The sequence below is a fragment of the Rhinatrema bivittatum genome, chromosome 8 (genome assembly GCF_901001135.1).
Source record: "Rhinatrema bivittatum chromosome 8, aRhiBiv1.1, whole genome shotgun sequence".
In the NCBI taxonomy this organism is placed as follows: Eukaryota; Metazoa; Chordata; class Amphibia; order Gymnophiona; family Rhinatrematidae; genus Rhinatrema; species Rhinatrema bivittatum.
Genome location: NC_042622.1, coordinates 160,986,421 through 161,012,155, shown reverse-complemented (window position 1 = coordinate 161,012,155; position 25,735 = coordinate 160,986,421). Strand labels below are relative to the sequence as shown.

Sequence of the window (25,735 nt, the reverse complement as noted above, 5' to 3'; positions counted from 1 at the left end):
CATTATTATTGCTCTGCCAAATTGGTTTGCTTCCCTGATTTCTCTTAGCATTTCATCATCTGTCTGACCATTTTTGTCCAGGTGGACGGTAGTACACTCCTATCACTATACTCTTACCCAACACAGATGGGATTTCTACCCATATAGATTCTACTGAGCATTTAGTCTCTTGTATGATCTTTATCTTGTTGGACTCTATACCCTCCCAGACATAAAGTGTCACACCCCCACCAAGTTGATCCTCCCTTTCATTGCGATATAATTTGTACCCTGATATAGCACGGTCCCATTGGTTAATTTCCTTCCACCAAGTCTCTGATGCTAATTATGTCAATCTTATCATTTGCTGCTATACACTCTAACTCTCCCATCTTACTTCTTTGACTTCTGGCATTGGCATGCAGACATTTCAAAGTGTGTTTTTTGTTCGTTTTAACAACCTGCTTTTCAGTTGTTTGGGATAATTCGGAAATCATTGGCTTTGGTGATTTTTTTACATATAGGCATATGGACTATGTTTGCTTTTAATGGAACCTCTCTGTTGGGATGCCCTCGCTCTCCTGTTTCATTAGTATCCTTCAAGGATACTCTTAGAAGATAAGTTTTTACTTGCATAAAGAAAAATATATGGTCGCAGAAACAAAAAGTATATATACTAGGCAGACCTATGATTATACTTTGACATAGATATGATGCTGGGTCAACGACTTGTGAACATACATAATATAGTAATGATGGTAGAAAAAGACCACATGCTCCATCCAGTCTACTCAGCAAGCCTCTTATTAAAAATCAAATCATGATAAACTCAACAAAATTACTGCTAGCAACAATTTTACAGGGTAAGCAGCCTTCCTGATAAGTCATACAATGCTGCTTTATTATTAATATTATTCATAATATCTTACAGGAGAAATGAAACAAACATCCAAAGATGGAAAAGAGGGATGGAATGGTATTCAGTACCTCAACTGAAGCAATGTTTAAGCGAAGCAATCAACATTCCTGTAATGAGCTGAAGGTTGCTGGTTTCAGATGCCATTTTTAAAAATCCGATGGTGGGAAAAAGTGAACCAGTCAGAATGAAAAATAATATAACATAAACAAAAGACAAATTTTAAATCACAATGTATGTCTTCCACACATTCATTGGGATCATTAGGTGTAACTATATTTAAAATAAAAATCCAGTGTTTGCTGTGATTCAGTAATGTCATGATATCGCGTGCCCCCCCTCCCCCGGGGACTGCCGGAATGTTCGCAGAACAGGCCATCTTAGATCTTCAAAAGAATGGTCCACCACAAGGCAGTGTTTGACAATGGGTTCAATGACCTTGGGGGAGAGTTTGATAAAGCTTTTATATTCAATGAGCCTTACACGACCTGGATGACTTGTTCACCCTATGTAAATCAATTAGCAGGGACATTGGATAATTTAAGCTACATTACTCGTGATGCAGTCAGAATACTACTTAGATTGAACCTCATAGCCTGATATAGGCTGTAACCATATCGTGCCCATGATTGCAGTGCACATCTGGCAATTATTGCAAATGAAATGGCCTAGCTGAATGGTAGTGTCATCTCTTGATAAAGGTGATGCTACTCTGACAATATGTTCCGCGCTCGCTTGAATGAAAAAAGAGGTGATAAGCAGAGTTGCTTACCTGTAACAGGTGTTCTCCTAGGACAGCAAGATGTTAGTCCTCACATAAGGGTGACATCATTGGATGGAGCCCATGGAAAACTTAGTCAAAGTTTCTGGAACTTTGACTAAGCATGCCCAGCAGGCCCTATTCCACTCGTCCACGCGGGGTCCCTCTTTAGTCTTGCAGCATAGAATTATGATAAATTAAAACAAAATATAGGAGGAACCCAATTCCATAGGGTGGCAGGCGGGTTTTGTGAGGACTAACATCCTGCTGTCCTAGGAGAACACCTGTTAGATAAGTAACTCTGCATGGTTCTCACACATGGGTGAATCCCTAGCTACAGCCTGCTCTCCAACACAAAAGGGGACCAACAAGCACCAACCAAGTGCCAATGGGCACAACAACCCTAGTGCTGTTGGTAACAGAGGGGGAGGCAACCTGAACTCAATGGGCTCTAAGCAGGGAAAATTGGGCTCTACATCTCAAAGAGATTCCGAAGGACAGACTGGCTGAACCTACTGTCATTTCTGCCATCCATATCCAGACAGTAGTGAGATGCGAAAGTGTGGAGAGAACTCCATGTCGCAGCCTTGCAGATCTTCTCCATGGCAACTGCTCACAAGTGGGCCACTGATGTTGCCATGGCTTTGACAGAATGAGCGTTGACATGACACCCAAGATTCAGTCCCGCTTAGGCATAACAGAAGGAGATATGGTGTGCTAGCCAATTGGATAGTGTCTGTTTGGCAACAGCAACCCCAGTCTATTCCTATCAAAGGAAATGAAAAGTTGGGTGGACTATCTATGGGCTTTTGTCTGCTCCAGATAGAAGGCTAAGGCTCTCTTGCAATCCAAACTGTGCAGGGCTCGTTCGCCTTGGTGCGAATGGGGCCTGGGAAAGAATGTTGGCAGGATGATTGGTTAAGATGGAAATCTGTCACCACCTTGGGCAGGTACTTTAAGGTGTGTATGCAAGACCCCCTTTCATGATAAAACTTAGGATAAGGTGGATAAGTCACTAAGGCCTGGCGCTCGCTGACCCTGTGTGACCACCACCCTGAAGTGACCACCACCAAAAATATGACCATCCGGGTCAGGTATTTAAAGTCACAGGAGCCAGGTGGCTCAAAAGGAGGTTTACAGCTGATCCAACACCACATTGAGGTCCCAAGACAGCAGGAGGCCTGAGGGGAGGCTTCAATTGAAACAATCCCCACATAAAGCATACAACTATCAGCTGTACAGAGATGGGGTACCATCTACACCTTGGTGGTATATGCCAATTTCACTGAGATGAACTCTGAGTTGGTCTTCAAGTCAGCCTCCAATAGGTATAGAAGGTAGTCAAGCAGTTTTTGTGTGGGGCAGGAGAATGGATCTAGGGCCTTCTGCTCACACCACACGGAAAACCTCCTCCACTTCAGTTCATAGGACTTTCTAGTGGAAGGCTTTCTGGAAGTCACTAGGACCCAAGATACATCTTCAGGAAGATCGAGCAGCTGCATGATTAACCCCTCAACATCCAGGCTGTGAGCGACAGGGCCTGGAGTTTGGGATGCCACAGCCTGTTCTGATCTTGTGTTATGAGAATTGGGGAAGTCCCTAGACTGATCGGTTTCCAGATGGACAACTCCTGATGGATCTGGATCCTCATAGCCAATAAGCGGCTATGAGGATCATAGTCCCTCAGTCGTCGCAAAGCTTCAAGAGAGTCTTCGTGACTAGAGGAATCGGAGGATATGCGTACCGAAGACCCCTGTACCCAATGTCGGACAAAGGCACCTGAAGCAGGTTTGCCCTCTCCTGCACAGGGAGCAGAACTGAGATACCTTCCTGTTACAGGGGACGTGAACAAGTCCAAATCCGGGCTCCCCAGAGGCAGAAGATGATCCAGTTTGCTACCCTCCTGGTCCAAAGAACGCTTGTAAGGTCTGAAGGTATGACTCAGTCTGTCCACTTTCACATTTTCTGTTCTGGCCAGATACATGGCCCTGAGTACCTTCTTGTGGAACATGGCCCAGGACCAAATCTGGACCGCTTCCCAGCACAGGAGCTATGACCTTGGACCTCCCTGCTTGTTGACATACCACATAGCAACTTGGTTTTCTGTTTGTATCTGGACAATTTTGCTGGACAGCTGATCTCTGAAAGCCCAAATCATGTACCTTTTTACCCAGAGCTCCAGGAAGTTGATCTGACACCACGCTTCCTGGGCAGACCATAAGCCCTGGGTGCGGAGCCCCTCTACATGAGCTCCCCATCCCAAGGTGGATGCATCCATGGTTAGGACAATTTGGGTAGGTAGATTTTGGAAAGATATTCCCCATTCCAAATTCGAGAGAGCCTGCCACCAGGACAAAAGAGTCCAGGAGAGGCGGAGTGACTTGGATGCAAGCCCGTAGTCTCTGTGTGGTCTGATGCCACTGTGACCTCTTGAGCTCTGTGCATGTGTAAACATGCCAAGGAAGTAACATGGACTGTTGCGGCCATGTGGCCCAACAGCCTCAACATGTGCCGAGCTAGGAGGAGAAATTGGAATTGAAAGTTTGTTTCCTTTTGCCGCGCTGTGGAACCACTCCGGGGGTGAGAGTGAACCCTCTAGCCCCAATGGGGAGCTGCAGCAGTGACGTGGTGAGAGGGGCGGAACCCAGAAGGGGAACTATAAGAACTGCCTTCTTGCGGCGCGAAGCCGACACGCCTAAGGGGCGCGCGGTTATGACAGGCTTAGCCTGGCTTTGCCTAAAATTGCTTGAATTGATTGGACTTGATTGCGTCCAGTTTGAAAAATTCCAATTCTTCAGATAGGCAATACAATTAAATTACTTTGCAGTATTCAAAATTTTCTCCTTCATTAGAGAATCCTTCATTGTGAATAGTGGTATAAGAACAACAGACTGAGTTTTGTACTTATCCAGTGTTTCATTACATTGCTTGCCTATAGACTATGCCTCTCACAAAGAGGCCAAATTGCGGCCTTCCTCTACCATTTCTAATGTTGAGCCTGGATAACGAACTTTCTCAGACTGGTTGGGATCCCCTCAAGTAATCCTCATGGTACAGACTGCTTTGGAGGAGGATTCAGAGCAAAGTCTTCCCCCTATAGTCATGGAAATAACTTTAAGTCCCGGGGCACCGGAGACTCTATCTCCACCCGGCAATGGAAGGGCTTTACCTTCAGGGATGCTGGGAATTTCCCAAGAGGCCTTTGGAAGTCAAGGAAGAGCACAGGATGAAATTAAGGGAACACTACACACCGAATTGGACTCACAAGTGTCTATAGAATTGCAAGCTAGTGATGTTGGAGGTTCTCAAACAAACCCCAGAGAAACTAGTACACCTAAGGCTATAATATCAGATTCAATTAGAACTGTAATTTTAAAACCTAGTAATATAACCTTAGAATCGTTATGGAATTATATGGCAAAACTGGATGGTTTAATTGTTAATCTAACTGAAGAAGCGAGACAGGTTAATATCTCCTTAAAGGAGAATATAGGGAAGACAGAGGATCAACAGAGAAAGCTAAGTGAGTTTGACAATCGTTTAGTTAGTATAGAAAAAAATCTAAGAATATCAGATTAAAAGTGAAATTAAAGTTCAGAAAAGGATGGAAAATATGGAGAATGCTGTTGGAGCTTTAAATTTAAGAGTAACCAATTTCCCTATACTAAAACATATCGGTCCGATTGAATTATTTAAATCCTATGTAACACAGATTCTTAAAATACCTGATCAATGCTACCCAGTGATTGTCAGGGCTTTTTATGTTGGGGTTAAGAGAAAAGAGCGAGAAGAGTTAGACCAAAGACAGATTATTCATATGGATAGAGAAGGAGAAAAATCTGATCGAGAACAAGGCTTAGAAACATCATTAAATGTTTCAGATTTGTTACAAAAATCACAGGAGGATATCTTGTAAACCGTTGTGATGGCTTCACCGAACGACTGTTAATTCAGTTTGCCTTTATAACAGACAAAGAAAACATCATGAAATTTGTTTTCCGTAACAGAACTAAAACATTTTATGGACAAAGAATTTGGATTTTTCCCGATTTTAATAAGAAACACACAGTTACACAGGAAAAAATTTCTAGCATTAAAAAAGGAGGTAGTAGACAAAGGGGGTTTCTTTTTGTTGAAATACCCACGTAGATGTGTAGTCAAATTGGGTGGAAAAGATTATTCCTTTATGGATCCTGAACAACTGAAAAGTCTTCTTGGGAAATAGGATAATTGGTATATAGAATACATTAGGGGTATCACTGTACCTTCCTAATAGGCCGATACAGTACAGTGCGCTACGACGGAGCGCACTGTTAACCTGCCCTTGGACGCGCGTTTTCCCTTACCCCTTATTCAGTAAGGGGCGGAAAACACGCGTCCAACCCGCGGCACCTAATAGCGCCCTCAACATGCAAATGCATGTTGAGGGCCCATTAGGTATTCGTGCGCGATTCAGAAAGTAAAATGTGCAGCCAAGCCGCACATTTTACTTTAAGAAATTAGTGCCTACCCAAAGGTAGGCACTAGTTTCTGCCGGCACCAGGACCTCCGACTTAATATCATGGTGATATTAAGTCAGAGGTCCCGAAGAGTAAAAAAAAGAAAAAGAGAAAAAAAATGTAAAATGGGCCGGCGGCTGTTGGGCCAAAAACCGGATGCTCAATTTTGCCAGCGTCCAGTTTCCGAGCCCGTGGCTCGAGAACAGACGCCGCCAAAATTGAGCGTCAGCTGTCAAACCCGCTGACAGCCGCCACTCTGGGTCAAAAGGAGGCACTAGGGACGCACTAGTGTCCCTAGCGCCTCCTTTTGCCTGTTTCTACCGCACCACCTAATTTAAATACAGAATCGCGCGCGCAGGCGAGTGGCCTGTGCGCGCGCCGGAAGAGCGGGCGTTCATCTGCTCTCCCACGGACTTTACTGAATCGGCCCGTAAGTGATTAATTATATATATAGAAATGTTATTGCTCATTTTTTCCATCTGTTTCAGGTAAAGAAGGATTTTCTTAAATTTCCTGTGTTTAATCAGTATAATGAATGTTGATATTGTTTTTCCTAGATCTGATTAATGCGATAAGTATTATTTGCTATACTGGTTCTGTAATTACAAATAACAAGTAAATACTTGTAATTATATTGTAAAAATTCATAAAGAAAAAAAAAACAAAAACATGTGCCGAGCTGAAACCTGCTGGCTCTGTTGACTCACCCCACTATGGACACCAAGATGACCACCCTGGACCGTGGCAGGAAGGCTTTCGCCTGAGCCTTGTCTAGCAGGGCTCCTATGAAGGCCAATCAATGTGATGGGCTGAGATGGGACTTTAGGTAGTTGATATTGAGTCCTAGTGACTCCAGCACACGAATGGTCAAGCGCAAGGCCCGATCGGCCCCTATCTGAGAGGTGCTCTTGACTAGCCAATCGTCCAAATATGGGAAAACATGCACTCCCAGTCTGCGTAGGTGCGCCCCACCACGGCCAGACATTTTTTCAAGAGACCTGGGGCCAACGCTAGCCCAAACGGCAACACTTTGTACTGGAAGTACTGTTTCCCACCACAAATCTGAGGTACTTCCTGTGACCTGGGAAGATCTCGATGTGAATGTAAGCATCCTTTAAATCGAGGGAGCGTAGCCAGTCCCTTTTTTTGCAGGAGGGGAATTAGGATGCCCAAGGAAACCATCTTGAACTTCTATTTTTTTAAAAATCTGTTCAAGGCCCTTGCTGGGCCTTGATGGGACAGAGTGCCCCTGTTCTCTTTGGAATCAGGAAGTACCAGGAATAGAATCCCGCCTTTTTTGCCCTGGTGGTACAGGCTCAACTGCTCTGGCCATTAAGAGGGCAGAGAGCTCCTGAAGCAGTACCTCCTGAGGTGCTATTGGCCCCCAAAACGGGCACGGGGCAATTTGGCAGGACACCCAATAGGTTTAATTGGAACCCTTGATGGACGATGAGCAAGACCCGCTGGTCCGAGGTTATACTGGGTCACCGATCCACAAAGCACCGCGTGCATGTTATAAAATCGGGCGTCCATGTGTGTGGGCGCACTTCTTTGAAAATGCACCCCATAATTTTTAGCGTTTAAATATTGCACACAAAAAATTATTTTTTCTTGCATACATAGTTTGTGTCCATTTCCAAAACTGAAGTAAAGTTGTAATTTTTTTATTATTCTGGGCTTTGAAAATGTAACAGATTGCTTTGTTCTATAGTGAAGTGAAAATAGAGTGCAAGAATATTCCCAAGATTCCTGCTTTTTCCCTGGGAAATTTTCCCCTGACCTAACCAGGCCCTCTGGAATGCCTCCAGACTACATTAGCTAGCACACGTGACTTTTACCCACATTGTGGGTGCACTTCTTTCAAACTGCTCATTTCATGGCTTTAAATATTGCCTAAGAAAAGCCGATCCAGTTAGCTGTGTAGCAGTGAAGAAAATGAGAATCGGATGATGGAAAAAGCCCTTTATTGAAATATGGCCTACTCTGGCTGAGTTTCGCTCCTTTATATAGAGCAGCCTCAGGGGCAATCAAATTAAGCAGGACTGAGGATATGCCTGCAGGGCATATCCTCAGCAGCAATATGCTTTCAGTCTATGTTGAGGATACGGACTGACTGAAGTCGTCTCCACTAATGTTACTTCGTGGCATAACAACACGAATATAAGTAGAGTTTCAAGATACAACAGTGGTGTTTTTTCAATTTAGTCCATTTTTTCAGCCTATATATGACACTGCGACATTGGCCCTGCAGGCATATCCTCAGTCCTGCTTAATTTGATTGCCCCCGAGGCAGCTCTATTTAAATATTGACTGCCTTACCACTAAGTAGTTCTCCTCACAAGAAATAGGCTTGTTATATCTTTTCTGCATCAAGGCTCCCAAAGTGTTCTCTTTTCTTACAGAGATCCATGTCAAGGAAAAGGAGTGGCCTAGGGATATGGCAAAGGCCTAAGCTCAGCATTACTGGCATCTTAAGGCAGTCAGTGTAGCTGGGTTTAAAAAAGGTTTGGATAAGTTCCTGGAGGAGAAGTCCACAAATTCTCTTTCATTCAATGCATAATTAAGCTCTGGAATTCGTTGCCAGAGGATGTGGTTAAGGCATTTAATGTAAATGGGTAAAAAAAAGGTTTGAATAATTTATTGAAGGAGATGTACATAAACTGTTATAATCAATAGGGAATAGCCACTGCATGTTGCTGCCATTAATGTTTGGTTACTTGCCAGCTACTTGTGACTTAGATGCTGGAGACTGGATGTTGAGCTTGATGGACCCTCAGTCCATTATGACAACTATTATGTTTGTATGTTCTTTTGTAATGAAAGTGAATATGTTTGCTCTGGAACTTATAGTATACTTTAATAACCAATTCCTGCTAACATAGATCAGGCTGTCACAGCCAGTGACTCATTTATTTTTTGTCCTTTCTTCTGTCCCTGTTTTCCTTAAAGTGAAAAAAAGCGTAAACCAGCCTGGACAGATCGTATTCTGTGGAAACTGAAGAACGTTTCCCAGGTATCACCAGAAGCAGACAAGAAGTCAGAGGGGGATTCAGTATTCACAGTGGCTTTGGATAATTACGTCAGCCACATGTGCTATGGTATCAGTGACCATAAACCAGTGACAGGAACCTTTACGTTACAGGTATTTTGCATTGTGCTCATACTCTAATGACAAGAATATAGAAATATGAAGGTATATATGAACCTCCTATCTACTGTTTGTAGAATGATCAAGTTGCATCTCATATCCAACATTTTCTACTGCAGGGATCTGGGAAAGATTAATTAAGCAAGTAACTAGAGGCAACTATTTGCCCAAGATTTTCCATAGCCACATCCACTTTTCATGACACAGGAATAATAACTTGGAACCTAGCTAGCCATTAATAAAAGATTGTCTGAATTGGGCATTATTGGTTCCAGGAGAATTGATACTTTTGGAGCTTATGATATTATTGGACAGAAAGAAATCTTACATAAAGAATAAAGGATCTTATTCTTCAATGGTATCTGTGGTTTCAAGAAGGTCCCTATGCTCCTTGTAAATGTGTAAACACTCATGAGATGATCTAGAGAAACTAAAACCATTATGATTTCCGATTGTAGCTGTATATCTGATCCATTATTCATATATTTTATTTATTTATTTATTTATTTATTGGTTTTTATATACCATCAATTAGACTTGCCTTTATAACTGTTTACAAACTTGTTCCCTGTACATACCCGGATCAGTCCAGACTGCTGGGTTATGCCTCCCTTCCAGCAGGTGGAGTCAGAGACCAAACTGAAAAGGCACCCCCTGATAACCCAGTGTGCCATCTGCGATCCTTCAGTATTTCTCTGACTCCAGCAGGTGGAAGACAGCATAACCTGCGGTCCTGGTCTTACAAAATTAATTCTGATTTATTCAAGAGTACTTTTCTTTCTATACTTTGGTGGCCTAATGACTAGATCAACAGGGTAGTGAGTATAAAAAAAAAAAAGTGTTAGGGATTGTTCTTGCATATGGTACAGTTTGGGAGTTTAGATTCTCCTATTTACTTGCAGTATACCGTTTCCTTCTCAATGCAGGCATAGCTGAGCCTTGTGGTCTTTCAGCTTATTTACCTGGAGAATCAGTGGCAGCTCGGTGAGTAGGGGAGATTTACCGATGGGGCCGGTCCCTCTCCCCTATGTATCAGAGAAGTTTCATTCCTCTGTGTTCAGGGACGTTCCATTCCCCTGCTCGTTAAAAAAAAAAAAAAAGACAGCCTGCTTCTTTTCCCGGGCCTCCAGAAGGCATGTACGTCTACCCAGGCAGCTTATTTTTTTTGCGGCGCTATCTGCCATGCTGCGGGGAGTGCAGTGCTCGGCGTGTGGAAAGTCGGCAGCCTGACTCTCCCGCGACTGATTGTGTTCGCGCTGCTTGCCTGGGGGCGAGGGCCCTTCACAGCTGCCTCTGGCAGGCAGCAGATCTCTCCCGCGGCCGCGAGGGGTTGCCAAACGGGGGCTGGATGTTTCCTGTCAGCCGGCTCCGTCCCCACGAAGCGCAGGAACGGTGGCCATTTTGAGTGATTCTCACCCAGAGGATATTTAAGGCTCCGGTGAAGGAGACTTTCCTCCACCTCCTCGGTTAAGCCCTGTACCACCCCCCGATGACACATGCTAGCCTCCGCCTCCTCCCCCTTCCTCCTCTCTGACAGGTGGGTGGGCCCTTAAAGAGACAGCACCCTTTTTCATCACAATTTGTGCTGCTCTTACACAAAGCTTATACGGAGGCAGAGGCTGATTTTTCACAGCAACCTCCACCATCAAAGAGACCCAGGACTGCTGACCCTCAGGAGACATCTTGGGCTCCGTTACCTAAGAAGGTCCCTGATGCAGGGATGCTGCCAGATCTGTTGGCTGACCCTGCGCCACAGGACCCAGATCAAGATCCAGGCGATGACGTGGCTTCTGCCGCTCCCGTTGAAGGGGACGATCCGCGGGTGCTTTTACTGTTTAGGAGGGAGGAGCTAGATCCTCTAATTCCACATGAGATTACAGAGCTGGACTTGCCAGATCTACAATCGGTGGTGGATCAACACCCAGGGGATCCGGTGTTGTCCGGTCTTCGCGCTCTGCCTAGATCTTTTCCATTCCACCCATGCCTCTTGCAGCTCATGACTCGGGAATGGGACATTACTGAAGCCACTCTTCGTGTTAGCACAGCCATGGAGAAGCTCTACCCGCTCCCAGATGAATATTTGGACCTCCTTAAGATTCCTAAGGTAGATTCAGCCATAACGGCCTTTGCCAAGCACACTACCTTTCCAGTGATGGGCGGCAACGCCCTCAAAGATCTACAAGACAGGAAGCTTGAGATCTTTCTGAAACAAATTTTTTAAGTGTCTGCTCTCAGGGTTAGGGCGGCGGTCTGCAGTAGTTTCATGCAGAGAGCCACCCTTCGATGGATTCAGCAGCTGCTTAGGGCACAGGAGCTTCTCCCGGCAGAGGCGGAACAGGCAGACCGCCTGGAAGTAGCCATCTCTTATATGGCAGATGCTCTGTATGATCTCCTGAGGACCTCCTCCCGAGCAATGTCATCCACGGTGGCAGCAAAGAGATTACTTTGGCTGCGCCATTGGTCAGCAGATGCTTCTTCCAAGTCTCAGTTGGGATCCTTCCCTTTTAAAGGAAAGCTTTTATTTGGAGACAATCTGGAACAGCTTATCAAGGATTTGGGGGAGAACAAGGTTTAGAAATTGCCGGAGGACAAGCACAGTTCTATTCGTCGTTACAATTCCTGTAGGGGTCGTTTCCGGGGCGCACAGCGTTTTCGCTCGGCTAGGGCCCTGCCTTTTCCTTCTCGGCAGGCTCCGTCGAAGTCACAGCTTTGGGCACGTTCCTTTCAAGGCAGGCGGCCTCCTCGAGATGGAACTTCCCAAGGTTTCTCCAACACCAAGTCGGCACAGTGAAGATGTGCAGGCCCATTCCTCCGTTCCGGTGATAGGGGGCCGTCTCTCCCTTTTTCGAGAGGAATGGCTCAAGATTACGTTGGATCAATGGGTCTTAGAATTGTAAATCAAGGTTACGCTTTAGATTTTGCCCACCCACTGCGGGACTTTTTCTTGGTGTCTCCTTGTGGGTCTCGAGTGAAAAGGCAGGTGGTACACCAGACCCTGGCTTGCTTGAAGGACCTAGGAGCGATCATTCCAGTCCCGCCAGGAGAGTGCCGGACCGGCAGATATTCCATTTACTTCGTAGTTCCCAAAAAGGAGGGCTCATTCCGTCCCATCCTGGACTTGAAGAAGGTCAACAGAGCTCTTCGGGTTCCCGTTTTCGCATGGAAACCTTGAGATCCATTATTGTGGCCGTATACAAAGGCAAATATTTTGCCTCTTTGGATCTGACAGAGGCTTATCTGCACATCGGCATACAGGAGCATCATCAAAGGTTTCTCCGGTTCTTGGTGCTAGGAAGCCATTACCAGTTTCAAGCGCTACCGTTCGGTCTGGCGCCGGCGCCGCACATATTCACCAAGGTCATGGTGGTGGTAGCAGCATCTCTGCGGAAAGAGGGGATTCTGGTTCAGCCCTATTTGGACGACTGGCTCATTTGGGTGAAGTCACAACTCCTCTGCGAACAGGCAGTTCAGTCGGTGTTACTTCGGCTTCAGTCACTCAGCTGGGTGCTCAACTTTCCCAAGAGCCAGCTGGTTCCATCACAATAATTGGAATTTCTAGGAACCTGATTCGACACGGTGATGGGCAAGGTTTTCCTTCCCGTGCAGAGAATGGCCAAGATGATGTCTCAGGTTCGGCGGCTGCTGGCCCTCTCATTGCTCACCGTTTGAGACTACTTACAAGTTCTTGGTTCTATGGCTTCTACTCTGGAGTTGGTCCCATGGGCGTTCACTCATTTGAGGCCTTTGCAGAGGGTGTTACTTTCCCGCTGGGATCCCAAGTCTGAGGAGTTTCACCTTCAATTGCCTCTCCTGGATCCAGCCAGAAGCAGTCTCCAGTGGTGGCTAGTACCAGAGCACTTACAGCAGGGGATGGATTTGGAGAATCCACAGTGGCTGATTGAGACAATGGATGCCAGCCTTTCCAATTGGGGGACAGTTTGCCAGTCGCACTCTGCTCAAGGTCAGTGGTCGGTTCCAGAGTCAAAGTGGTCCATCAATCGTTTGGAAACCAGAGCGGTTCGTCTGGCATTGCGCAGTTTTCTTCCCCTGGTCCTCCATCAGTCGGTAAGGATCCTATTCGACAATGCCACCACGGTGGCCTACATCAACCAGCAAGGAGGAACACGGAGTCTGCTGGTGGCCGTCAAAGCGGACAAGCTTATGGTATGGGCGGAGCACAATCTGCGTTGTCTGGAGGCATCTCACATAGCCGGGGTCGACAACATCCAAGCAGACTTTCTCAGTCGTCAGCAGCTAGACCCCGGGGAGTGGGAGCTATCCGAGGAGGCGATGCAGCTCTTGATCAGGCGGTGGGGTGTTCCCCACCTGGACTTGATGGCGACGCAATTGAAAGCAAAAGTGGTACGGTTTTTCAGCCGCAGAAGGGGTAGATGCTCTAGTCCTTCCCTGGCCCAGTGACATGCTTCTCTGTGTTCCCTCCTTGGCCTCTGGTGGGCAAAGTGCTCAGACGGATAGAGTCGGACCGGTAGTTCTCGTTACTCCAGAGTGGCTGCGGAGACCATGCTTCACGGACCTAATCAACTTGGTGATCGACGGTCCCTTGCGTCTTGGGCACCTTCCAAATCTTCTCCATCAGGGTCCAGTATTTTTCGACCAGGCGGATCGCTTTTGTCTAGCGACTTGGCTTATGAGAGGCGACAGCTGAGGAAAAAAGGTTACCCTGAGGCGGTGATTTCTACTCTGCTTCGCGCTCGTAAGTCTTCCACATCATTTACCTATGTGCGGGTCTGGAAGGTCTTTGATTCCTGGTGTAGCGGTTTCCAGGTGTCCCCGAGAAGGGCAACAGTAGTTCATATTCTCATGTTCTTACAGGAAGGCTTGAAGAAAGGTTTGGCGTATAGTTCGCTGCGTGTTCAGGTGGTGGCCTTAGGCTGCTTGTGCGGCAAGGTGGACAGTACCTCCCTTGCGGGACATCCGGATGTGGCCCGTTTTCTGAAGGAAGCCAAACATTTGAATCCTCCAGTACGACCAGTCTGCCCTTCGTGGAATTTGAACTTGGTTCTGCGGGCACTATGCAACATGCCCTTTGAGCCTCTTAAGCGGGCCACGTTAAAGGATTTGATACTTAAAGCGGTATTTCTTGTGACTATTTGTTCGGCGAGGCAGATATCAGAGCTTCAGGCATTGTCTTGCAGGGAGCCATTTTTGCGGTTTTCAACCTCGGGAGTTTCGCTTCGAACGGTGCCGTCCTTCCTTCCGAAGGTGGTATCTGCTTTTCACTTGAATCAGTCTGTTGAGTTACCGGCTTCTTCAGATTTGAATTGCGATTCCCCTCAGGCTCAAGAGTTGAGAAAATTGGATGTTCGGGTCCTTCTCAGATACTTGGAAGTGACTAATGCTTTTCGGTTGTCAGACCATCTTTTTGTTTTATGGAGTGGCCCTAAAAAAGGACAGAATGCGTCCAAGGCTACTATCGCCCGATCGTTAAAAGAATCCATTGCATCGGCGTACATATGTAAGGGCCATTCAGTACCTGATGGTCTTAAGGCTCATTTTATCAGATCTCAGGCAGCGTCTTGGGCGGAGAGTCAAAATGTTTCTCTTCAGGAGATTTGCCGAGCGGCGACTTGGAAATCTTTGCACACCTTTGCTAGGCATTATCGCTTGGACGTCCAGGCTCCAGATACAGATTGTTTTGGTAGCGGAGTGCTCCGAGCGAGACTTATCGGGTCCCACTCCAGTTAAGGCGGCTTGGGTACATCCCAGCAGTCTGGACTGATCAGGGTACGTACAGGGAAAGGAAAACTGGTTCTTATCTGCTAATTTTCGTTCCTGTAGTACCACGAATCAGTCCAGACGCCCGCCCAGGTACTCCAGTAAGTCCGTTTTCTTTCCGTTTATTCCTGCACAGGATATTGGATGATAAGAAGCTCTGGCCTAGTCAGTGAGCAATGGAAGCATCTACACTTCTTGCGTGTACATAGTTCACCAAATTGGGCCAATTGGTTATTAGTTTTCTTGGTCTAGTCATTGGCTCTTATATTGTTATATTGTTTTTTTCATTCCGCTTGGATATTGTTTATACTGAAGGATCACAGATGGGACATTGGGTTATCAGGGGGTGCCTTTTCAGTTTGTTCTCTGAGTCCACCTGCTGGAAGGGAGGCATAACCCAGCAGTCTGGACTGATCCATGATACTACAGGAACGAAAATTAGCAGGTAAGAACCAATTTTCCTATATAAAACGGTAACATTCAAATCATATAAAATTAAATAAAAAACATAAATTCAATATTTGTCACTCAAAACATATCAGATAAACGAGTAAAATAATTATAAATAGATCTAGCACAGCAACATGTTTTGTTGCTGTGTTATTGTTTATTGTAAACCGAGGCGATGTTTTTAATGTGCCACGGTATATAAAAAAATCACTAAATAAATAAATAAATCTAGTGCTTAATGAAAGTTTTCTGTCTGAGCTGTTCTCATTTGTTATCCTTATAGGCATTACCGAAAAGCCAGGTCTTTAGACCTTTTTTAAAAGCTTTAATATCCAATTGTAACCTTAATTATGCCAGGAGAGTATCCAAAGCTCGGGTCCGGCTAAAGAGATGGTTCTTTCCCTTACTTGACTCAAATGGGCAGAACTTACGGAAGGGATGGATAGCAATCCTTTATTTGATGATCTTAAACTTCTTTGAGGCTTGTACAACCTGATTGCTGCATTTACCCAGTCCATTTGGTCACTATAGATTAGTTTGTGTATAATGCAAAGAACTTTGAATTGGATTCGATATTTTATGGGGAGCCAATGCAAGTTTATCAGGTTTGGTGTTATGTGGTCACTTTTTTTGCTTCCAGTTAAGACTCTAGCTGCTGCGTTTTACAATACTTGAAGTGGGTGGAGTGTGGAAAATGGTAGACCTAGTAGTAGTGAATGATTGAAGAGTCTGTAAAAAATTTTAGCTAGTTTCAATTACATGTCTGATATTTCTTCGATGTAATGTTTGGCTAGCTGTGGGATGGGCCCTCGACTGGCCACACTCATCCCGACTGCTGCAGAAGCTGCACACCACTCCGTCCCGGCTGGATGCCGCCATCCTGTCTCCCCAGCTGGCTTCCATAGGCAGGTGTGCACGGATTTTTTGGCACTAATCTTACTCATATAGGTAATATAGGTTTGAGCACCGAAAAAATCTACACTACACTTAGTGCAGGTGCATGCAAATCACATTTAAATGAAGCTATTAGCTATTACAGGGAAATGTAGAGCACAGTATTAGCAGGGAGACATTTTAGTGCATGTTTTTTAATGCAGGAAATTTAATGCCCAGGACAAGGCAGGAGTAAAACATAACTCATGTTTCTGGTGGCCATGTTATACTATTGCTGTGCCTAGTGTGGTAGTCTCTAGCTGCTTCTACCAGACTAGGCACAGCAGTAGAATAACTTTGACCACCAAAAATGTGAGTTAACTCCACCTCTGGCTTAGGAGTTTAATTTCCAATGTAAGCTCTTGGGGCGGATACCTACAGCTGAACAGTACACTGGCACTGTGCATCTGACTTTGGCATACTGTTTAATTGTAGATGCCCACCACAGGGAGCTTACACTTTGTTCAGCTAACTGTAAGTGCCCAGTCCAGAGCAAATTCTTGCATCCGAGGCCATTTTGGCAAGGAATGGCAGGTAAAATGAAGTAAGCTCTCTGTGAAAGGCACTTATAGCTAGCTTAACAAACACAAACTCTGTGGAGGGGTACCTACAACTGAACAGAATGCCAGTGTTGGATGCATAGTGCCAAAATGCACACTGTTGAGCTGAAGGTGCCTTCCCCAGAGAGTTTATGCTGGCTGTCCTCTGCAGTTGAAACTATTTATACCGCTGTAAGAGGGGGCACTTTTAACTCGGGGTGAGGTTTGGGAGCTGGGGTAGTTTTGGTGGGGCAGCTTTTTACATACATAGTCAGAGGTACGAACAGCAAAATTGACATCACTGAAGATTTTCTCTCATTTGGAGCAATGAAAGGTAAAAGAGGAGTTGATTTGTACTATGTTCTCTTAGAGAGTACAAGGATGAGAGGCTATCACTCTCTCCCCGTGCCCGAACCAACACGTGCAATAAAAACCTTTTCGGTCAGAAACACAGCTAACATTGGCACAATGCACAGAAAAACAGTGTAGTTGATTCTGGCATTAAAACACGCGTAGCTGTGAGTTACTCTATCGCATTCAACGTTAGGAGCCGCTTATTACCATTAACTCCACCCAAACTCCTCCCACTTGGATAATTAATGTGACATTTGCATATTAGCATGCATTGCACTATTTAACGAATGCGTTAGGGCATTAACGCTAGTGTTAAGGCCCTAACGTGAAATGATAAATGACCCAGTTAGATAGGCAGTTCTTCAAAGTTTATTTAATTCCTTCAACTCTTCCCTGCATCTTCAGACAATAATCTACTGAAATGCAGAAGTAAACAGATCATATGCAGTCCGAAACTTGGGCGTCCCCACTTGTGTGACTGACCTTTATTCTGCCTATTCATAGCATGGGCTCTCCGTAGACTGGGTAAATCAGCCACATAGTCCCTCCTGCCTTCCCTTTAGAGTTGAAGAATATCTTGAAGAGATTTGCACTGGGGGCAGCTGCTAAAGATGGTCCATTTATGCTTAGAAAAGCCTTCACGTTTTTTTCTGAGCTCTGAGAAATTTTATCATTGTGGCACTATCAGATGATGTCATCCCACTCGGGTGGCTGATTTATCCTGATACCTACAGAGAACCCTGTTACAGGTGAACAACTTAGTGTTATAAAAACCTGTTACTGGTGAGCAACTTAGCGTTATAAAAATAGATACCTGTAACTGAGTATGAAGTAAGTATGTATTCTATGCTTTCTGCTAGGATCATGATTATATAGCAGTGGTGGCCTGTTGAAGGTTTACTGCAAGTTTCTTCGTGGTTTTTAACATGGGGTTAGTTGCCCTGCTTTGAATGTTTTTGAGTATTATGTTTTGTAAGTTTAAAATAGCTTAAAATGAGGTATTTTCACTTAGTTTCTCCTGCATGATGGTTTGAGAGTTACTGACATTCTTCTTCTTTTTCTGACCATTATTGCTTCAAGCTTGTTTTTTCTCCACTCTTGAATATTTGTCATACACATACTCGCACAGTACTCAAAACTCATGTTCTATGGAAAATATTTCTGCTAGAAATGTAACATGTAAAGATTGTTTTAATTGGGGGGTATTTTGTGCACAGGCTACTGCACTAACCATATGTTTGATCTTTTCTTGTTCAGTTAAAACCACTTATGTCCACGCCATTGGTCACTCTGGGGCCTGAGGGAGAGTGGAAAGCCAACCAGGACTCCTTGATCAGTTACTCTGCAGTACCAGAATTTCCCAGCAGTACCTGGGATTGGATTGGGTTGTACAAGGTGAAATTACTTTATTTTTGATATCTTACTGTGGTGAACAGGGAAAATTTCTTTCTAAGAAACTATTTGAAATTTTCTTCTTATTGACTATTAAAGGATTTTGAGCAACGTGTTAAAATCCCAGAGCTATATAATTGTGCTGCTGGACAAGTGATATTACTTGAACACTTGTCATCAGTTCAGTAAAAGTTAGCCATTTTAATTTATCACTTTTGACTGGAAGGGTATCAGGAATATTATTGGTTTGATATTCTTTCCTTTCCACTGCAGGTGGCTTTCAGGCATATCAATGACTATATGACCTATGCATGGGTAAAAGACAATGAAATTTCTTGCAGTGAAAGTGTTAATCTGGTGAGTATTTATTTTAAAACTTGTAGCCCGCTCTATCTGAAAATCTAGGTGAGTAACAAAAGGCATAATTAAAATCACACAGAACAAACAGTTACAAATAAGGTACACACATTCATAGCCTTCAGATGGTAAAAGGTATCAACCATTAGCAATAACTACATCCAGATGGCAAGATCAAATGCCAGCAATACCAGATTGCCACTAAGATGTCTAGCTGCATCTAACATTGATTAGTGAGTAGCTCAAATTAATCATTATAGACAAATGTTAAAATGTGAGCAGAAGAATGGCTGGAAAATATTAACATAGCTGCCGCTATAATTACTATTTCTGTCACTGTCCAAATGGATATTTTGATCCACAGTGAGGAACCAATGCATTGTGAAAGATGCTTAGGGATTGACTCAGGAAATAGGTGGTGGAGCAGAGAGAGAAGATGGTGAGCCTTAGAAGCATCCACAGCAACGAGGACTATATTGATGAAATGTTTCTTGAGGTGACTAAGATGGAACGCTCCCAACGGAGCATTCCATTTTAGACTGCAAGATGACAGATGACAAAGATTACCAGAGCTGATATAATCCTTACCCCAACCCTATCTTCACTCGAGCTAAAAAACCACTATGAGCCGTAGAAGTGGAGCCAGGATGAGGAGGTACCTAAGCTCATGTGCCCCAAAGCTGCAAGGTCAGCAACCACTGTGTTTAATGTAAGAGAAGTGGATTCTTGTGCCGTGGCGTGGTTGGCACAACCTAGTAGGCAAAGCCACTGGGCTCACGCTGGCTGCTGGTAGACACTCCCTGGTCTGGGACAGAACTGGATCTTCACCTGCACCAGCTCTGTTCCCCACAGGTTGAACAAGGGTCAGTTGCAGGCAGTAGGCAAGAGAGTGGTCAGTGTCCGAGGCAATGGTCAAGGTCAGGAATCAAGCTGAGGCAGATAAGGGCAGGAAGACAACAGGACACAGAGGACCAAGGAGAGAGACAAGGCAGGACCATGGGAGCAGAACAACAAGGCAAGACAGCAAGTCAAAATAGAGGCAAGACAATGGGCAAGGAATAAGGCAAGACAATGAGCAAATTAATGAGTAAAGGCACAGGAGAAGCAACATGCACAGCTAGGCAGGAGGAGTTGCTGCTGAGGCAGGGATTGAGGGGGGGGCTGTCTGTCTTAAATATGGAGAGAGTCCTGGCGTCAGGTGGCACCAAAGGCTATTTCTTGCCATGAGCCTCTTATTAGTGATGCAGGTGCGCGCGCATGCACACGCTCTAGGAGGCATCACAGAAACCAGGGTGATGGTGTTCCTGATGCCTCATTTCCAGGCGGCATCAGGATTGGATGGGAGTCTGCAGCTGCAAAGGAGGTCTGCCATGTCAGTGGCTGTTGGGGTGAGTGCGACCTGTCGGGGCTGAGTGTGGCCGGTTACATTTAGAAAGTGAAATGTTTAGTGTTGGTTGGTGACAAATCTTTTGAGGGACATGGAGGAATCCATTTGCCTTCCATCCATGTTCTGGGAAATGTGCTAGTCTGCTGGGAGAAATTGCCAAGAATCATCAAGCCTACTGATTATTATTGTAAAAGAAATAACTTTTATTCGGGCCGATACAGTAAGGAGCGGTAGGAAGAGCTGCGTTAGTGCCGGGCGCACCTGCGTTTGCCACACGCACAGTCCGGCTCACCTACCGCTCGATACTGTATTTAAATAGCTTGCAAATGCAAGCCGCGTCCAAGAAGCGTCTGTGAAGCGTTAGGCCCGCGCAACCCATTTTACTGTATAGGTGCTTTATACAGCGCCTATAGAGTATCCTGGGTGCGCTGGTTCCTGTCATTTCAAATGACATTTGAAATGACATTTGAAATCCCCTCGCGACTCGACATGTAAAGTTTAACTTACTTTTTTTGCAGCCCTCCTCCGGAGACGGACCGCGGCTCCCCTGCCTCCTGGGGGCAGCCGGCGGCGAAAGCGGCCCCCGCCACCGGCGAAGATGGATGCCTGCACGGGCCCTCTGCCGCGATCGCTCCCGGGCGAATTTTTTACTAAAGCGCGGCCTCTCCTCCGAAGCTTCTTCGCTCTTTCCGCCGTGACTTTAATTCGGGCCCCCAAGCCAGCAAAGTGCACGAACGTGCGTGCGTGCATGACGTCACGGCGTACGCCCGTTCGTGCGCTTTGCTGGCTTGGGGGCCCGAATTGAAGTCACGGCAGAAGAGCGAAGAAGCTTCGGAGGAGAGGCCGCGCTTTAGTAAAGAATTCGCCCGGGAGCGATTGCGGCAGAGGGCCCGTGCAGGCATCCATCTTCGCCGGTGGCGGGGGCCGCTTTCGCCGCCGGCTGCCCCCAAGAAGCAGGGGAGCCGCGGTCCGTCTCCGGAGGAGGGCTGCAAAAAAAGTAAGTTAAACTTTACATGTCGAGTCGCGAGGGGATTTCAAATGTCACTTGAGCACCCAAATTTCGCTTTTTTCGCTTTTCGTTGCTTCGGGAGGAGGGTAGAGAGGACTGGGCTGCCCTGGAGACCGGCACCCATGGACGCAGCCAGGGCAGGTGAGAGAGGGCTGGGGGAAAGTTTGCCACCTATCCTTACCCCTGCCTCTAACGCAGGGGTAAGGGTAGGCGGTAAGTTAGCAGGTTAAACGCGCGGCAAAACTGCAGGTTTAAAAAGTGATAATCGGGGCGCGCGTTACTGTATGGGAGGGAATAGCTAATCCGATCGTTTACATTTAATATACATGCCGCGGGCCGGAAGGGGTTACCCGTTGATTTAAAGAGGCGGTAAGGATGGGTTAAAGGGGATAGTGAATTGCGGGTTGGACTAACGCGGCCAAATTGTGAGTAGAAGGCGGGTTAGAAGCAGGGTAACCGCGGCCGCACTTTACTGTATTGAAACGATTGTTAGAAAAGTAAATAAAAGTCAGAGGAAAAAAGAGGGCACAATGGTTTTCTAAAGTAGTAGCTGTAAAGAGAAGGAAAAAAAAGATTAGCATTCATAACTGCGAGAGATTACAGAGGAGGACAGGCAGCAATATCTGGAAAAGCAAAGAGCAGCTGGGAAAGTAGTCAGAGCAAAGAGGTAAATGGAAGAGAAAACAGAAAATATAGAAAAACATGGGGACAAGACTTTTTTTTTTTTTTTAAAGATATGTTAGTGATAGGAAGAAGTGCAAAAGTGGCAGTGTGAGACCCAGAGGAGAAGGGGAGGAACATGTAGAGGCAGAATTGCTTATCACTTTTCTGTTCCTTGAGGAAGGGCCAGGAGTAGAACCACAGAAAACAGACACAAGCAAAGTTGAAAGTGAAGTAAAAGGACTCCAGAGGTGATCTGGGAAACTGTAGACAGGTGAGCTTGACATTGGTGCTGGGCAAAATGGTAGAAGCTATACATAAAAAGAAAATTAGTGACCAGTTAGATGTGGGAAAGAGTCAACATTGTTTTTGCAAATGTACTATATTTTTTGAAGGTGTAAGTAAATATTTGTATATAAGTGAGCCGGTTGCTAATGATGCATTTGGTTTTTCAGAAAGCATTTGACAAAGTCCTTCTTGAGAAGCTCTTGAGGAAATTGGGAGGTCATGGGATATGAGTCTGATCATTGTAGATTAGTAACAGGATAAAAAAAAAACTGGAAACAGAGGTTAGGATTAAACGATCAGTTTTCCAAATGGAGAAAGTTCATTTAGTGGATTTCCCCAGGGATCTATACTGGGACTTGTTCTGTTTAGCATATTCATAAATGATCTTGAAAAGGGAAAAGAAGTGAGGTGACCAAATTTGCAGATGATACAAAATTGTTTTGCATCATTAAAACAGCCGCAGATTGCAAGGCATTGCAGAAGGACCTTGTGAAACTAGGAGACTGGACATCTAAATGGTAGATGCAGTTTTATGTAGATAATGCAAAGTAATGCACTTAGGGAAAAATAATCCCGACTATAGGTACATGATGTTGGGTTCTGTGTTAAGAGTTGCCACCCAGGAAAAGGACTTGATCCTTGTGGACAATACCTTGATGTCTTCAGCTCAGTGTGCTATGATCAAAAAGGCAAACAGTATGTTAGGAACTATTTGAAAAGGAAGAAAGAGCAAAACTGAGAATATCATAATGTCTTTGTATAGATCCATGGTGTGACTGCACCTTGAATATTGTATGCAATTCTGGTCACCCTCATCTCAAAAAAGATGACATAGAAAAGGTGCTGAGAAGTGCCACAAAAATGATGAATGAAAAACTCCTTATGGAGGGAGGCTAAACAGATTAAGGCTCCTTAACTAGGAAAAGAGATGACTGAGAAGGGATTGAGATTTATAAAATCAGGAATGGGGTGGAATAGATAACTAGGAAATGGTTATTTACCCTTTCAAACAACATTAGAACTAGGGGGCACTCTTTGACACTAGTTACCTGCAAATTTAAAACCAATCATAGGGGGGCGCTGTTGGCAACCGATGCGAGCGGACGCATAACTGCTCAGCTCCTTTCCCCAGGAGCCCTAAAACCCGACGATTTGACGTTATAACCTCGAATTTTGGCTGAAAAAAAGTTCTCACAGGACAAGCAGGATGGTAGTCCTCACATATGGGTGACATTATCAGGATGGAGCCCAATCACGGAACACTTTTGTCAAAGTTTCTAGAACTTTGACTGGCACCTACTGGGCATGCCCAGCATAGCACCAACCCCGCATCCAGCAGGGGTCCCCTTCAGTCTTCTTTTTTCCGCGCAGCAGTAGCACATGACTTAAGGAGCTCTCTTCAGTTTCCTGACAGGAATTTTCCTCACGGAACTTCTCTCAAAATTTTCAAAAATTTTACCCCATAGGAGTCCCCCTATCGATATCTATACTCCGTGGTCGAAAGGTAAGGCTTTACCCTAGTTGCAGTCGATTCCCGTACTGGCCATCGACCGCACTGCGGCTAAATTTTTGTCGAAGCCATGGCGTCGGGTTTTCGTCGATGCCAAGACTGTTCTCGGACAATGTCCCTGACTGACCCGCATAAGGTCTATGTTTTATGTTTGGGGTCTGACCATGATGTCCAAACTTGCGCCAAATGTGCCCAAATGACACCGAAGGGCCGCAAGGCTCGTTTAGAGAAAATGGACTTTCTCTTTCAGTCAAAAAACCCAGCTCCATCGATAGCTTCAACCTCGTCTGAGCCAGTTCCATCGACCTCTCGTCAGCACCGGACACTGCTGCTGCCCAACTGGCGTCGACGATTCCAAGGGTGTCGATTGCCTCCTCAAGAAAAGGACCGAGGAGATCATCGTGAAAATGTCGACACCATCATCGTAAGGCACAGTCCACCGATGCAGGCAAACCCTAGTCATCGACGTCGACAGAGCCACCGACAAAGAAGCCCTGTCCAGAAAAGGCCACATCCTCTTCTGTGCCCGGGTCACCGAGGCATTCCCCACCTTCAGTGGGGCACGGATCTGCGATTCCACCTTCACCAGTGGACCCTCCAGCTATGCCAGTGCTGCCTCCTACTCCAGAGCCGGGGTTACTCGTCCCAGGTCTCCGTGAAGAATTGGATTGGATGATCCAAGAGGTCATCGGAAAAGCACTTCAGTGCTTCCAACCTCCATCGACGCCGGTTCCCGAGCCGGTCACTGATCCGATTCCCGTAGCACTTGCGCACCGCTACCGAGTAGACTGGATGCATTGATAGGAGCCCTTCCACCGCTGGAACCGAGAGCACCGGTGGATCCAGTACCTTCTACTCCGATTCCATTATCATCGGATGAAGAGGAAACACTGATACCCATTCCACCATCTGGGATCTTGCCACCGACTCGTCCATCAATGTCACCAGTTCCATCAGTGCCTCCATCGATGCCATCGGTGCCTCCATTGATGCCATCATTTCCACTTCCAATGCCATCGATGCCTAGGTCTGGTCCTTCGGGATTAACACCATTCCTCCCTTCTGGAGATCCTATGGGAGCTGGTGACCAGCCTTATGATCCTTGGACTGATGATATTTCCCAGGATACTGATGATCTGCCTCAGAACCCTCTCCTCCAGATGAAAGACGACATTCTCCACCAGAAGATTTCTCTTTCATTAATTTCATCAAGGAAATGTCTAAAACCATTCCATTTCAACTTCAGACAGAAGAGGACTCTAGGCACAAGATGCTGGAAGTACTCCAGTTTCTTGATGCTCCTAAGGAGATAATGTCTATACCTATTTATGAAATCCTGATTGACCTCTTCAAGAGAAACTGGGAACACCCAGGTTCAGTCCCACCTGTCAACTGTAAGACAGATGCAACTTACCTCGTACAGTCAGCTCCAGGATTTCAAAAGTTGCAGCTGGATCATCACTCTGTTGTTGTTGAATCAGTCCAGAAAAAGGCACGCCGTTCAAAACCTCATTCCTCCATACCTCCAGGGAAGGAACAAAAATCCCTGGATGCTTTTGGTAGTCGTGTCTTCCATGGCTCAATGCTCATATCTCGCATTGCCTCTTACCAGTTATACATGACTCACTATAACAGAGACCTTTTTAAGAGGATCAGGATTTTTCTGAATCTTTACCAGAGCAACTCCAAAGTCAGCTTTATGCCCTGGCTCAAAAAGGTCTGGATGCTGGAAAACACGAGGTACACGCCGCATATGATATTTTTGACACTGCCTCTAGAGTGTCTGCAGTAGGTATTAGTGCAAGAAGATGGGCCTGG

At 45.5% G+C, this 25,735-nt stretch overlaps 1 protein-coding gene across 5 annotated transcripts in view; it reads left to right on the top strand.

Annotated features, from left to right (window-relative positions):
* The window catches only part of INPP5K (inositol polyphosphate-5-phosphatase K), a 129,860-nt gene that overhangs the window by 92,556 nt on the left and 11,569 nt on the right, over positions 1–25,735 (top strand). For all 5 annotated transcript variants that reach the window (XM_029612979.1, XM_029612976.1, XM_029612978.1 and 2 more), the window contains 3 exons: positions 9,104–9,296; positions 18,572–18,709; positions 18,980–19,063. In XM_029612979.1, the coding sequence (XP_029468839.1) occupies positions 9,104–9,296; positions 18,572–18,709; positions 18,980–19,063 (415 nt within the window). The remainder of the gene's footprint in view (positions 1–9,103; positions 9,297–18,571; positions 18,710–18,979; positions 19,064–25,735) is intronic.